The 13,858-nt window shown below is 41.8% G+C and overlaps 1 protein-coding gene across 1 annotated transcript; it reads left to right on the top strand.

Moving 5' to 3' along the window:
* The first annotated feature begins 1,952 nt into the window (after nucleotides 1-1,952).
* Ppp1r15b (protein phosphatase 1 regulatory subunit 15B) lies at nucleotides 1,953-12,881 on the top strand. Its single transcript, XM_004625398.2, has 2 exons — nucleotides 1,953-5,571; nucleotides 9,918-12,881. Exons 1-2 carry the CDS (start codon nucleotides 3,655-3,657, stop codon nucleotides 10,137-10,139), a joined length of 2,139 nt encoding a protein of 712 aa, XP_004625455.1. The 5' UTR covers nucleotides 1,953-3,654; the 3' UTR covers nucleotides 10,140-12,881.
* The last annotated feature ends 977 nt before the right edge of the window (nucleotides 12,882-13,858 follow it).

The raw sequence follows: 13,858 nt of genomic DNA, 5'->3' as shown, positions 1-13,858 counted from the left end.
GTTTGGCTGGCTTGAGTTGTGGGGATCGAACCACAGCAACCTGAGCCTGACTGCTTTGCTGAAGCAGCCACTTAAAGAACTGAGCTAAGGGGCAGGCCCCCTCAATATGTAGTTCTGATTGGTCTTGAACTCACAGTTATCCTCCTACCATAGTCTCCTGATTTCTGGAATTACAAACGTGCTACAACATCTAACTACATTGTAAATAAACAAAAAATTATTTTTCAAAACAGAAGATGTTGTATCAAGAGTGACAGCCAGGTGTGGTGGCACATGCCTGTAATACCTGCACTTGGGAGGCTGAGGCAGGAGGATCACTCCGAGTTTGAGGCCAGCCTGGGCTACATAGTGAATTCAAAGCCAGCCTGAACAATAAGAGATCCTGTCTCAAAAATGAAAACAAGGGAGTTCCCAAAATCTTTGTGTCTGCAATAATATAAACTAGAGGGAGCCTCCTATAGTTGCTTTTACATCCACTCTCTTGCAAAATCATATACCAAACATCCTGTAGAAGACTTCATTATACACTCATGAGAAAAAAATGTGGAAACACCTCAACATGATTATGCATGCAGGCATTATGGCAGGATTTCAAATTTGAACCAGCCTGGACAACTCAAGTGAATTTTCGTTTCAAAACAAAATGAAAAGGCCTAGGGATGCAGCTCAGTGGTAAAGCACGTGTCTAGCAAGAATGAGGAGGGAAAGAAAGAAAATGAAAGCTAGATTTTTGACAAAAATATGTCTTACTTTTACTGTAAGGATCCTTCAAAATGGTTTCAAAAGAGGAACTTCAGAGTTGGGTGGGGTGGTACATGATTTGTAACCCTAGCACTTGGGAAGCTGAAGCAGGAGGATCACTGCCAGTTTGAGGCCAGTCTGGGCTACATAGTGAATTCATGGCCAGCCTGGACTGCATAGTGAGATCCTGTCCCAAAGGAACAAGCAAACAAACAAACAAACAAACAAGAAGCCTCAAGGGCACTACACCACTGTGCTATATATATGTAGGATCCAGCCCTCAGGAGGAGCTCAGGGAGCAGCAGGAGCAAACATTGCCAGGGATACATCCTAAAATGCTGGAAGGGCTCAATGAATTCTGACTGGAAAGGGCAGCCCAGGCTCCAAGCCTACAGTAACATTTGAGCTGGATCTTGAGTTATAAGAATGTCAATAACATGAAAAAGTGCCGACTTTCCTGGCCAAGAGCCAGCATAAGGAACGGTATGAAAGCAGGGGCACCGAGCCCAGGGTTCCTGAGCGCAGCATGCATGAAGAGATGTGAGGAAGTGGGGGACGAGGCTGGAGAGCATCGTGGGAGGACAGGCTGAATGGAGCCTTTATTCTGCAGGCTGTGGGAAGCAGGGGAAGCCTGTGAAGCAGAATAGCACGGGGCGAACAAGTCATGTTTACCCTCCGTGCGCTAACTGTGGCTGGCGCTGCATGAGAACCTAGTTCTAGCCCTCTGCCCACTGACAGAATTCTATTAGCCCCACTTTACAATAAAAGGTACTACGTGGGGCTGGAGAGATGGCTCAGTGGTCTAAAGCACCTACTTAGAACAAGCTTAGCAAAGCACAGGGACCGCGGTTCAATCCCCCAGCACCACATGCCAGCCAGCCCCGCCCCCTGGTGGGCTGAGCTGGCCACACACACACACAATAAATAAATGTAATAAATAAAAATAAATAAATAATTTAAAAAAAAAAGGTACTACGTGTCCGTGTGGTTTGCGTGACACGTGGCTGTTACCCCAGCACTGGAGAGGCTGGGCAGAGGGATCAAAGTGAATTCCAGGCCAGCCTGAACTGCCCGCTACACCCTGTCTCAAAAAAAGGAACAATGACTTCTCATAATTAATTTGCATATTTGAATCTTTTACCATGAAATTTTTTTTTTTTTTTTTTTTTTTTTGGTGGAACCGGGGTTCTGAACTCAGGTATGCACTTATTCTACTGAGCCATTTCCCCAGCCCGTAAACTATTATTAATATACTTTTCTAAAGTCTTTAGGATTGAGAAAATATGTATTTCCAGATATGGATAACACGATAGTAAGGCATAAACAGATAAATGGAGGACCGCTTGATTTCCTAGAAAAGAGTTGTCCCAGAACAGGCCCAGGAGGAGCTGCTGCCTTCCCCCTCCCTCAGCTCTCAAAAAAATTTTCCATGTCCCTAGTTTTCATTAAATACTACTCTCCTTCTGTCCTTGTCATTTGACTGTGGAGCAGTTGATTAAAATGTTTTAGCAGAAATAACACCAAATTCACAAGAATACAAACCTGCCAATTTTTTTTTAATGGTCGCTTCTGCTTCCCTTACTGGTTGTCTGGCCCTGTGGCTCCAGTTGCTTAAGACGTGTAAGTTGAACTTGTGGCCTGCTGGTAAAAGCATAGATGACAGAGAATAATTTGGGGGGGCTTGCCCTTTTGTGACTTGGGTTCGCCCCCCACCCTGTAGTCTTATTAAGGGGAAGCCACCTGAATCTTCATTCCCACTGGGTACACTTGCCAGTGGACGGTGCAAGGACCTCACACCTTGATCCCAGGCAACGCTAACTAGTGATTTAGAAATCCTAAGGCGGAAGCCACAGTACGCGCGAAATTCATTTCTTATCATCTCAAAAAGAGGAACAATGACTTCTCGTAATTAATTTCCATATTTCAATCCTTTACCATGAAAACTATTATTAATATACTTTTCACTTTTATTGAGCTTTTTCACTTTTATTATTCATTTCAGATGATTGTTTTAATACCAGACATACATTTACACAGCATTACCCAATTCATATCGTACAGATCTCCGTTCGACGGTCTACTTAGCACTCAACAGCACCGCAACATCGATATATAAGTCTAAACTACGCGTATACATTTCCAGAGTAGCCAGCCCCTAAAACAACAGGTGAAAATTCACAAATTACCTCGAGCCGCCCCCACCCCCTCGTTCCAAGTCCTCCCCTTTAACCCGGAGGGCGGGGGGTGCGGTCTCCTAGGAGACCACGCGCCCGGCCTCCCGCGCATGCGCAGAGATCGGGTCTGGCTGATGCAACCTTCCGCGTGCCGAGCCGCTCCGCCGAGAGTAAGGAAGCCGACGGGGACATCCGGCAGACCAATCAGCCGCCGCGCGGAAGTGTGAGGAAAAACCCGCCCCCGGGGTTTTGAGAAATATGTTGGGTTACGCCCGGCTGGTGGCGTAGTCTCCGGCCGCCCTTCGTCTCATCCGGTAGCTCTAAGTTGTCCATCCCCGCCGTCCGCTCTGCGGCCATTTTGGGCTTCGCTTCTACCTTGGCTTCCCCGTCTACCCAGCCTTCGCGGCGGCGCGCTCCTTCGGGCCTCGTAACGGTCGGTATCCCTGGGAAAGTGGCCGCCGCCGCCTCGGGAGGGCTCCCATAAATGTTGGAGAGGTCTCGCGCGGACTAGGACGCCTCCTCCTCCTCCTCCTCCTCCAGGATGGCTCTCGCCTCCGCGGTCGCCTCCTGTGCTAATCTCTCGGTGCTGTGGTCTGCCGCTCGGTGCCGACGCCGCTGCCGTGTGTGGCTCTCCCGCGGGCGCAGGAATCTGCCTCGAGCCCCGACCCCGCCGCTGGGCAAGGCCAAGGCTGTGTAGGCCCCCCTCTCGGAGTCGCATCTGAGAGACTAGTAGCCGGAGATGGAGCCGGGGACGCGGAGTTCCCGGAAAGGCGCCGCCCGGCGGGCGGGCTGGTTCCTGCTGCCTTCCTTCCCTGGGCCGTCGCGAGCGGGCGCTTCCAAGTTGCAGACGCCTGTCCCGGAGAACACTGGGGCCCCCACACTGCGTTCTTCTGCCCGGCCCGAGGCTCGGATCAGCTCCTGGACGAAGTTCCTTTCGCAGCTCCTCGCCCCGCTCCCTAGCTTGCTCCAGAAGCTGCTGATGTGGGGCCAGCTTTTCGGTGGCTTGATTCCGACCAGATGGCTCGATTTCGCCGGAGGCTACAGCCTCTTGAGAGCCTTGAAGGGACGCGAGGAAGCGGCCGCCCCCAGTGCGCAGAAAAAGTCCGTGAGCTTGCAGCAGCTGCAGCCCGACCTTTTGGACAGCTCAGTTCCCAGTCCCCTTGATTGGCAAGAGAAGGGGGACCCGTGGCAGTGTGCGTCCTCTGACCTAGGGTTGGGGCTCAAAGCCGAGGGCAGAGCTTTGAACCCTTCAACCCATGCTTTTCTCATGGGGCAGCAGCTGTGGGGCATGGAGCTGCTGCATAGAGGCCTTCAAGCCCATCTGTTCAGTAACCGAGAAGGTGGCTCTGGCCCTCCTGGCCTTCTAAACGTTCAGCGCTTGGACAGTTTCAGCGTTGTTTCCTATTTGCTGCACCCCTCCTACCTGGACTGCCTTACAGGGCTAGAGTTCAGCTGTGAGAACCGCCCTGGACGGGGCGAGCTAGTTGGTGTCCAGACACTAACTCCAGAGAACAGCTGCCTTTCAGAAGACCATTATCATTCCCAGGCACTGCCTGCAGAATTCTCTGCAACTTCCTGGCAGGGATATCCACCTCTTTCCGGAGGAGGCCTCCCCGAAATCCACCATGTTCGTATGAAACGGCTGGAATTCCTTCAGCAGACTGGCAAGGGACAAGAATTACCTACACCTGACCAAGACAATGGCTACCACAGCCTGGAGGAGGAACACGGTCTTCTCCGGGCAGATGTGCAACACAGTGCAGGTACCACAACACATTCTGTTCCTCTTACTGGAGCAGTGCCAGCAGGCAACCATGAGTCTGGTGAGGAAAAAAGAGAGCTGTTGACCGAGGAGGTTCTACTTGGTCTGGAAAAAAGAGCCCCTTTGGAAAGCTTTTCATGTGTTGAGGTAGCTGTGGAAGAACAGCCTGGGCAGGACCAAGTCAGTGTAGCCGACTCCTCTGACATAGAAGATGACCTTCCCCTTTCTGTCAGACCCGCTTGCGGTAACAAGCTGATCGATTACATTTTGGGAGGTGCATCCAGCGACCTGGAAACAAGTTCGGATTCGGAAGGTGAAGGTTGGGATGAGGAAGATGAAGATGCTGGTTTTGATAGTGACGGCTCACTGTCAGAGTCTGACCTGGAGCAGGACTCTGAAGAACTCCACCTTTGGAATTCCTTCTACAGTGGAGATCCTTATAATCCCCAAAACTTTACAGCAACAATTCAGACAGCTCCCAGAACTGTTCCTGGAGAACCTTCTGATTCAGGGAAGGATTTGTCTGACAAGTCAGATCTAGAGAATTCTCCCCAGGCTGAAATCTTTCCTGAGACCCATGATTCTAATTCTGAGGAGGAAGATGACTGGGAATCCAGTGCAGATGAGGCAGAGAGTCTCAAGCTGTGGAACTCTTTCTGTAATTCTGATGACCCATACAACCTTTTAAATTTTACAGCTCCCTTTCAGACATCAGGAAAAGATTTGAAAGCCTGTCTTGACTCAAAAAGACCACCTGAGTCCTTGGTGGCCATTTCTGAGTGTCACAACTTACTTTCTTGTAAGGTGCAACTGTTAGGACGCCAAGAAGATGAATGTCCAAATTTGCTACAGCATGAAATTGTAGAAAAACACATGTGTATCAAAAGAAAAAAGGTTAGTTTCTTTTTAACATGTCTTGATAATTTGTTCTGTGTTGGTAGAGTTTGATACAGTAGTATGACTTTGTTGGAGGCATAATTGTCATATTTTTGAGGAACTTATTTGGGTTCTATGTGTGGACTGAGATTGTTCAAATGTCTGTTTCTCCTTTGATACAGAGAACTGTTTCATTTAAAAGGAAAACCCCAGTGTATAGTTTTCAGCAGGAAATTGCCATTTTCATTTGGGTTGATGACTGAACTGTTTCAGCTTCCTTGTTCTCTCTCTCAGTCTCTTTTTTTTTTTTTTTTTTTTTTACGGAACCAGGGATTGAACTCAGGCCCTTGCGCTTGCCAGGGAAGCACTTACTCCACTGAGCCATCTCCCCGGCCCCCTTGTTCTCTTTTAGAGAAAAGAAATACTAAATTGGTGTACTTGTGACTTAATTTTTCTAGAGCTGGAAAAGGGTCTGTTATAGCCATAGTTTGAAGATTGTTTTAAATAGTTATTTGTTTGCAAATACTCAATCTTTTATTTGATTGGCAACCTTGTCTTTATTCCTGTCTACTAGAGCCCAAAGCGATATATCAAATAAGTCATTTACTATTTATATGGTTTGTTGTGACATACCATACTTTTTGTCTTTACTTGGTTTTGATTGACCATTATTTATTTAAAAACAATACACAAAGTGATACTCTTTTTTTATTTTTTTATTATTTTTTTTGCTCTAAATGCCCTGAGGGGTGGTTTGGCTGGCTGTAGTGTTGTGGGGATCGAACTACAGCAACCTGAGGCTGACTGCTTTGTGGAAGCAGCCACTTAAACAACTGAGCTAAGGCCAGGCCCCCCTGATACTCTTTTTTTAAAAGAATGAAATACTAGTTACAATGGCCAGTTACAAATAGTGGTGATCTTGTATTTGTTTATCTTGAGTAGTTGCTTCCTCTTCTTATGCTATTTGTGTGTGTGTGTGTGTGTGTGTGTGTGTGTGTGTGTCTGTCTGTCTGTCTGTCTGTCTGTCTGTCTGTCTGTCTTTTTGAGACCGGGTCTCGCTATGCAGCAGTTCAGGCTGACTTTGAGCTCACTTGGTAGCTCAGGCTGGTCTTGAACTCACAACAATCCTCCTGCCTTAGCCTCCCAAATGCTGGGGCTGGGACTACAGGTTGGTGTCACCACACCCGGCCTTCTCAAGCTAGTTTTATTTATTTATTTATTTAGTACAGGGTCTCACTACACAGCTCGGATTCGTAGTGATCCTCCTGTCTCAGCCTCCCCAGCGCTGTGATTACAGGCATGCGCCCAGCTCCCTAGACCACTGAGCTATCTCCCACCCCCTCTCAAGCTAATTTTAAAACCTCTAGACCATTTTTGTCTTTTACTGTATTGTCAGCTTCATCTAATTTGGGAAGTGTTTTTTTTGCTTTGGTTTTTGGCAGAACCAGGGATTGAACTGAGACCCTTGCCCTTCCCAGGCAAGCACCTATTCTATTGAGCCATCTCCATGGCCCCTAATTTGGGAAGTGTTTTAAACTTGGCTTTACTCAGCTGAGGTTACTAACCGAAAAGAAACCCCATGCCAATCATAAGGGTATCTAAGTATTGTAGAAGAAGTTTTTTTAGTTTGCTGTACCTTTGTTTGGGAAGACATGAGTAGTGAGTGAGTTACTAGTGACCTCAGATTCTGCAGCATGAGGGAGATCTAAGTTCATAGTACCACAATCCATTGGAAATGACTAATTTAAAACTTTGAAAGTATTCCTAGGATAGAAAATCTTTTTTAACGGTGGTAGTAAGACAAGTCTTAATCTGTCACATCAAAAATTAAATTTTAGCTCACATTTGGTATGAGATATGCTGCGATATGCTAAAAGAACTTTTTATCCTTTTTAGGAACCCCTGACAAAATGACCTACTTTGAGTGAGTAGGCAAGAACCAAAGTGGGACACTTGGCTTCTGGAGACCTGTGCTCTGAACTGCTGAGTGGTTAGGGCCAAGAGATTAGGGTGACCACTAGACCTGAGAAATAGCTTGATTGACTTTCTTGGCCTCCATCCAGCCACTTATTCGATGAGAATAGTATTCGTTGTAAAGTAAGATTTATTTTGGGATTTTTTGTGTGTGTGTCTGGTGCTGAAGATTGAATCCAGAGCTTTGTGTATGCTCAGCACCTGCTCTACCACTGAGCCACATCCACAGACAGCCCCATGCAGTTACAAAATTTAGGTGAGATGAGTAAATATCTTTGGAGTGACTCAGGCCAGTCTCCTGTCTGATTTTAGCTCATTGAGTACAATGAAATGAGTGAAGTGGATGTGAGACTATCGATTGAACTATAGAGAAACAAACTTAGAAAAGTTTATGATGTATGTCTCAATTATTAGACAGGCTTTAACTACCTGCCATTCTTTAGGTATGTGGAAAATGGGTAGTACCTAATTCTTGGAGTGAGGCCCTCAGTTCTAGGAGCTTAAAATATTTCAAACCCTGGCAGAATAATGCATATTGTAGAGCCAGACAGTGTTAGAATCCTGATTATACCTCTTAGGTGCTATGTGATTTTAACCATGTCAGTTAACCTCTTTTTATCTGTACGATGGGATAATAGTTTACACTTCACAGATTTGACTTGAGAGTTAAATGAGGTAAAATTATAAAACTCTTTGAAAAGAGGCTGGCATATGATAAACACTATAAAAGTGCTTGTTATTATTTATTTCAGTGACGATAAATAACGACTAGAATGCAATATCTTGTAAGGTGTTACATCCTATTAATTATCCTCAGGTGTATTCCTTGGCCTGATGTAAAGGGAACGAAAGTAGTAGGGCCTCAGTGGGGTTAGCTGATGTAACTGTTAAACATAGTTTAAAGCAATTCTATACTTTTTGAGTTTGATAGCTTAGTTTGATAACATCTTTATTAGAAATTAAGTTAGGGATTAAGTAGAAAGCACTTGTAACAAGTAGGGATTGTTATTCATTACATGTCATCTTGTATAATAGTCACAGTTTCATGTACATGAGCCTCCCTAACAGAAAATTCTAAAACTTTCTGAGTACCAACATGATGCTCAAAAAATTTGTATTTTGGATTTCCAATTAAGAGTGCTCAACTGGTAAAGTTCATGCAAATATGCTGAACTCTTAAAACACTTCAAAATCTGGTCCCAAATGTTTCAGGTAAGGGATACCCTCTCATGTATGATAATATACTGAATACAGTGCTTCAGTATTTTTTTAACTTGTTATTATGTTTATTTTATATCTATATTTTGGCACTGAGAACTGAACTAAGGACCTTGTCCTTACCAGGTGCTTTGCTAAAATATGTATGTTACTTTTACATACACATTACTTACATGTCAAAAATTCTAAAATTCACAGTGTTGGGCGGGGACGATAGTTCAGTAGAATAAACGCCTGCCTGGCAAGTGCAAGGTCCTGAGTTCAATCCCCAGTACCAAAAACAAAACAAAAATAAAATCACAGTGTTTTTATCAATAATTCTCAACATGTCTAAGAAGTAGGGAAAACAGTAAATTTACAAACATACCAAACAGCATTTATATTTTTAAAGCTTTAAAATTCTAACTCCAAAGTCTCTTGAGCACAGCCTTAAAGATACTTTACCTTGCTTGCCAAGTAACTTTCTCTTATACTTTAATTATAAAAGTAATGTAAAAATCAGTGATTCAAATTTTGGAAAGCAATGAAATACACAAGGTTTTTAAATTGAAGAGTAGAAATAAAAATATTATTAAGGTCTTCACTATGATAAAAACATTAGCTTCCAGGGTCATAGAGGTTAATTTTGTGCAACAGTTTTTTTTTTGGAAACTGTCACAGAACTGTATTTCTCTTACATATTAAAGCATAGCAAGGATTAACAGTAAGAAAGTCTTTGTTCTCCACCTGAACCATTTTTATTAACACTAAAAACCAAGTCTAGAGTTGGGGAGACCGGTGTATGTTTGGGGGGGATGGGGTGTGTGTGTGTATGTGTGTGTGTGTGTGTGTGTGTGTGTGTGTAAGAGAAAGAGAATTATGCAAGTTTCAGGGCAGTTGTTCACTTTTTATCTAATTACCATCTGCTTAGATCCTTTTTAAAAATTTTAGATGTCGCTGGGAACAAAACTATAAGTTTCCTATAAGATACTACAAGTTAAAGAAAAATCAGCATGAAGGGTTATTGACCTAATGATTTTTTTTCTTTTTCCAATCAGATTTTTATTGATACATTTTAGATATACATAACAAACACATTCATCATAGAGACTTTGTACCTGTACTGATATAACTTCTCAGTCTTAATTGTAATATCTTAAGAGAATTATTAAAATTAGTTTTTGTCTTTACAGGTAACCTTTGTTGAAGAAGTTACTGAGTATTATGTAAGTGGTGATGAGGATCGCAAAGGACCATGGGAAGAATTGGCAAGGGATGCATGCAGGTTCCGGAAACGAATTCAAGAAACAGAAGATGCTATTGGATATTGCTTGACTTTTGAGTATAGAGAAAGAATGTTTAATAGACTTCAGAACATATGCATCAAAGAATTTAATGTTGTCCAGCAATGTTGAGTTGACAGTGTGTTGCCCCTAGCATACACTACCTCTTTCTTTAGAGGTTTCTTCTTAAAAAGAATTATTGGAGGCTGGGGATGTGGTTCAGCAGCACAGCACCTGGCTGGCAAGCACGAGGTCCTAAATTTGATTCCCAGTACCAAAAGAAAGAATATTTGTAGCTGTTGTTTGTTTTTTGTTTTGTTTTGTCTTTTAAATTAGAGGAAATTTAACTTAATCCAATGACCTCTGATTTAGTATTTTTTTTTGGTAACATTTCCTATATAGAAACTAGGTTTGAAGCCAGCCCTGACAATGAAGGATATATGACTTTTAATCTTTTCTTATTTTATTTTTAGTTATTTAGATGTGGTTTTAAATGTCCTTTCCTTCCTTGAGATAGAAGGGGACCTTTTGAGTTGTTAATTTTGCACTTTCAAAACTTGTTTTCTTGGGAACAATATTTATAGGGCTTAAGTCCCATTTTCAGTTCTAATTTAAATCATGTATGTTTTTGTAAAAGCTTTGGCTCCCCTTTCTCCAACATTCTGAAATTAGTGGCCTTTTAGGTTTTTCTGTATATTTTTCTATTTCAGTGATTTAGCCTGTCCACCTTAAGGCTAAAAATATAACCAGGTATATGGTTATACATTTAAAGAACATTATCTTGTGTCACTTTTAAGATTGATTTTTTTGAAAGTATATGGTGAATTTCTTTTTTTACATTAATTTCTACTTACATTTCCAAGGGCTGCCACAACATACTCACGTGCAGTACTCTTCTGCAAGTTGGGGGAAACTGCCTCTTTCTGCCAAATTTTAAATATCAGATATTTTTGATTTCTGTTCTTTGGAGAGCGTTTTGAATATGTTTTAGTTCCTGAGTGAGTGTACTTTTTGTTAACATTAAATGGATAGAAATTGTAAAACACTCTGGAAAAGTTAATAATTGTATCATAGGCATTTGGTTTTTAAACTCAAAAGCATAGAATTCTCTAAAAGGAAGATAAGAGACATGTCAATAATTGGGTTTTGTTCTATGTGTTCAACAGTCACCAGTGTTATTAATATGCCTCAGCACTGTCACTTTTAAAACCTGTGTCAGGGTGACATTGTAAACGTGGAACTGGGCAGTTCTGGATTCTTAAGTTTGAAATGTAAAATACTAATTTCAGTTAATGTTCAGGTTTATTGTGCTCTACTATTTTAATAACGAGAGAAGACATGACAAGGTTCATACTTTCAGAAAAGGGGAAACTATAGATTTAACAGTTAGAAGGTCTTAATATCTTTAGCCCAAATTTAAAGTCTTAGCATTGACTGCTTGTGGTTGGTTTATGTAGTTAGATTTCACATGTTGCGTATCTGTTAGGTTGAAGGGATGTTAGCCAACTCTTGAATGGTCTGTTTTTCCTCCAGGTGTCTCCTGCCACAGGCAGTGGAAAGCGTTAGAGTACGTGACCACTTAGTTTTGTACCTAGTAGTGTGAGGATGTATTTTTCATCCAATGTGCTGGTGGGTTACTACCTCAGTTTATAACCTACCTGGTCATTATTTTATTTGGCCCACTTTAAGAACTGCCTCCACTGTTAGGTATATTTGTTGGTACACCGAGAGTGCAGTACCATAACAATTGGCCAGATTTTTGAAGAGCCCTTATTCTGTGTGTTTTGTGCACCTCCATTTCAGTCCTGTGTGAGACTGCCCTTGCAGGGTGGTTTAATAGTATAGGAGCAGTCTGGTTCCCAGCTGCAGCTGCGTCAGTTGCAAAGCAGGTGCCATTTGCCTTGTAAAAAGCTGTGAGACAGTGCAGAGGCATTCTTTTTTAAACCAACCAGAAGCATACTGCTTTGTTTGAGACTTAGCTTGTATTTTGTGTTTCTGAAATCCAGCACTTCTACATATTGGAAAATAATAGGGCAGCTTACATTCAATGGTCTTTGGAAAATTGTTACATTGGGAATCCACCGTTACCACCTAATGAGTAAAACCTTGATTAGGAATTCTTCCCTATATACCACTTTCCTTTAGAAGTGATCAGACAGTGATGAAAAGGGCAGAAGGGATTTTTGTATAATGGGTCTGAAAGGGAGAAAATTTATGTCACTGTCATCCCAACTCCAAATGTTCAAGTGATATCCACCCCTCAGCCCACAGCCTCTGCCAGTCTTTAGAAGAAAATCCTGAGAGGTTTTAAGTAAATGCTTTATATAATAAAGTCTTGTAATGGTGCTTTAAGTGTCAATGTAGCACGGGAAAGGGATTGTACAGACAGGTGAAATTTACATTTCTAGTGATGAAATGTGATAACACCTTCTCCTCTGTAACTTGAAATCAAAACTACCAGATTTTATTTTTTATAATTTAAGGAAGGTGAAGTTAGGGTTCTAGAAACTTTAAATTAGCCTCTTTACACCAGTTCATTGGTATTTTATAGCTCAAATTCTATTTGTGTATATAACTTAACTAATCTGTAAATTGTAATAAATATATTTGCAATTATTAAATGTTACATGATATTTTGTTCAAGTTTATGTTTTATAGTATTTTACATTGGCTTTGGAATTACCAGGCAAAGATTTCAGGGTTAACTAATTTTTGTAGGAGCACTATGGAGTGCTAGACAGATTCAGTGACATATAAATTGTATCTTAGCTAATGAGGGAAGGATGAAAAAGAGATAAAAATACATTGCAAATCACATTTTAGTAATAAAAAGGGGTTGGTTCTTCGAGTATGGAAGTCTCTTCCTGGAGATGAGATTTAATTACAAATTTAGCTCTAGGTCTTCACTGCTGCTGCAAAGAAAACAGTAAATAAGCAGCAAAATTCATATGGGCTTAGTATAGTGTTTCAGATAATAGGGAAATCTCTTTGTTACTTAAAATAACATGGTCTTATAAGTCCGGATGGTTTTGCATTTATGAAATAAGGTGGGTATAACATCAGAAAAAAACATTTTTTCTTTTTTTTTGGTGGAACCAGGGATTGAACTCAGGCCCTTGCGCTTGCCAGGGAAGCGCTTATTCTATTGAGCCATCTCCCTGGCCCTGAGAAAAAAATCTTTTAATCCTGGAAAATAAATTGTTATAGCAAGCCTACTAATGGGTTAAGGAATAATAGCATTCTCGATTGGATTTGACAGTTTGTGCTTTTAACCCATCAATGGGGAGGCTGAAGCAGGAGCATCACTAAAAGTTCATGGCTGGCCTAGGCTACATAAGGACACCTTGTCTCACCCCACTCCAATTCTCTCTCTCTCTTTTTTTTTTTTTTTTTTTTTTTCTTTTTGGTGGAACTGAGGATTGAACTCAGACCCTTGCGCTTGCCAGGGAAGTGCTTACTCTACTAAGCCATCTCCCTGGCCCCTCCAATTCTCAATTCAGGCATCTGGATCTTACCAGCTCATGAAAAAAGTTGTATGTTTCTGAACAGGAGAGAAAAAAAAAAAAAAAAAAACAACATTCACTTGCAGATATGTAATATTTAGAACAAAATGAATTGACAAGTATAGATTATAGCTTTACTTCCATCTTGAGTTAATTTAAGCATTTTTATCATTTTTCTGGGAAAATAACCACATTCATGTCAAGCCAGATTTATTACTAAACCTATTCTGACATTCTATACAAATTGATGTTTTCCTGTTTTACACAAATAGAAAGTTTGAAACAGATAATTGCTAATCTTAGAAGTTTCTGTCATACATAAGGATTTGTGAATTTGTTGGTCTCTGA

This window comes from Octodon degus, unplaced genomic scaffold, assembly GCF_000260255.1.
Source record: "Octodon degus isolate 3935 unplaced genomic scaffold, OctDeg1.0 scaffold00009, whole genome shotgun sequence".
NCBI classification, from domain to species: Eukaryota; Metazoa; Chordata; class Mammalia; order Rodentia; family Octodontidae; genus Octodon; species Octodon degus.
Note: the sequence above shows the minus strand (reverse complement) of the source record. Positions and strands in the feature narration are given on the sequence as shown.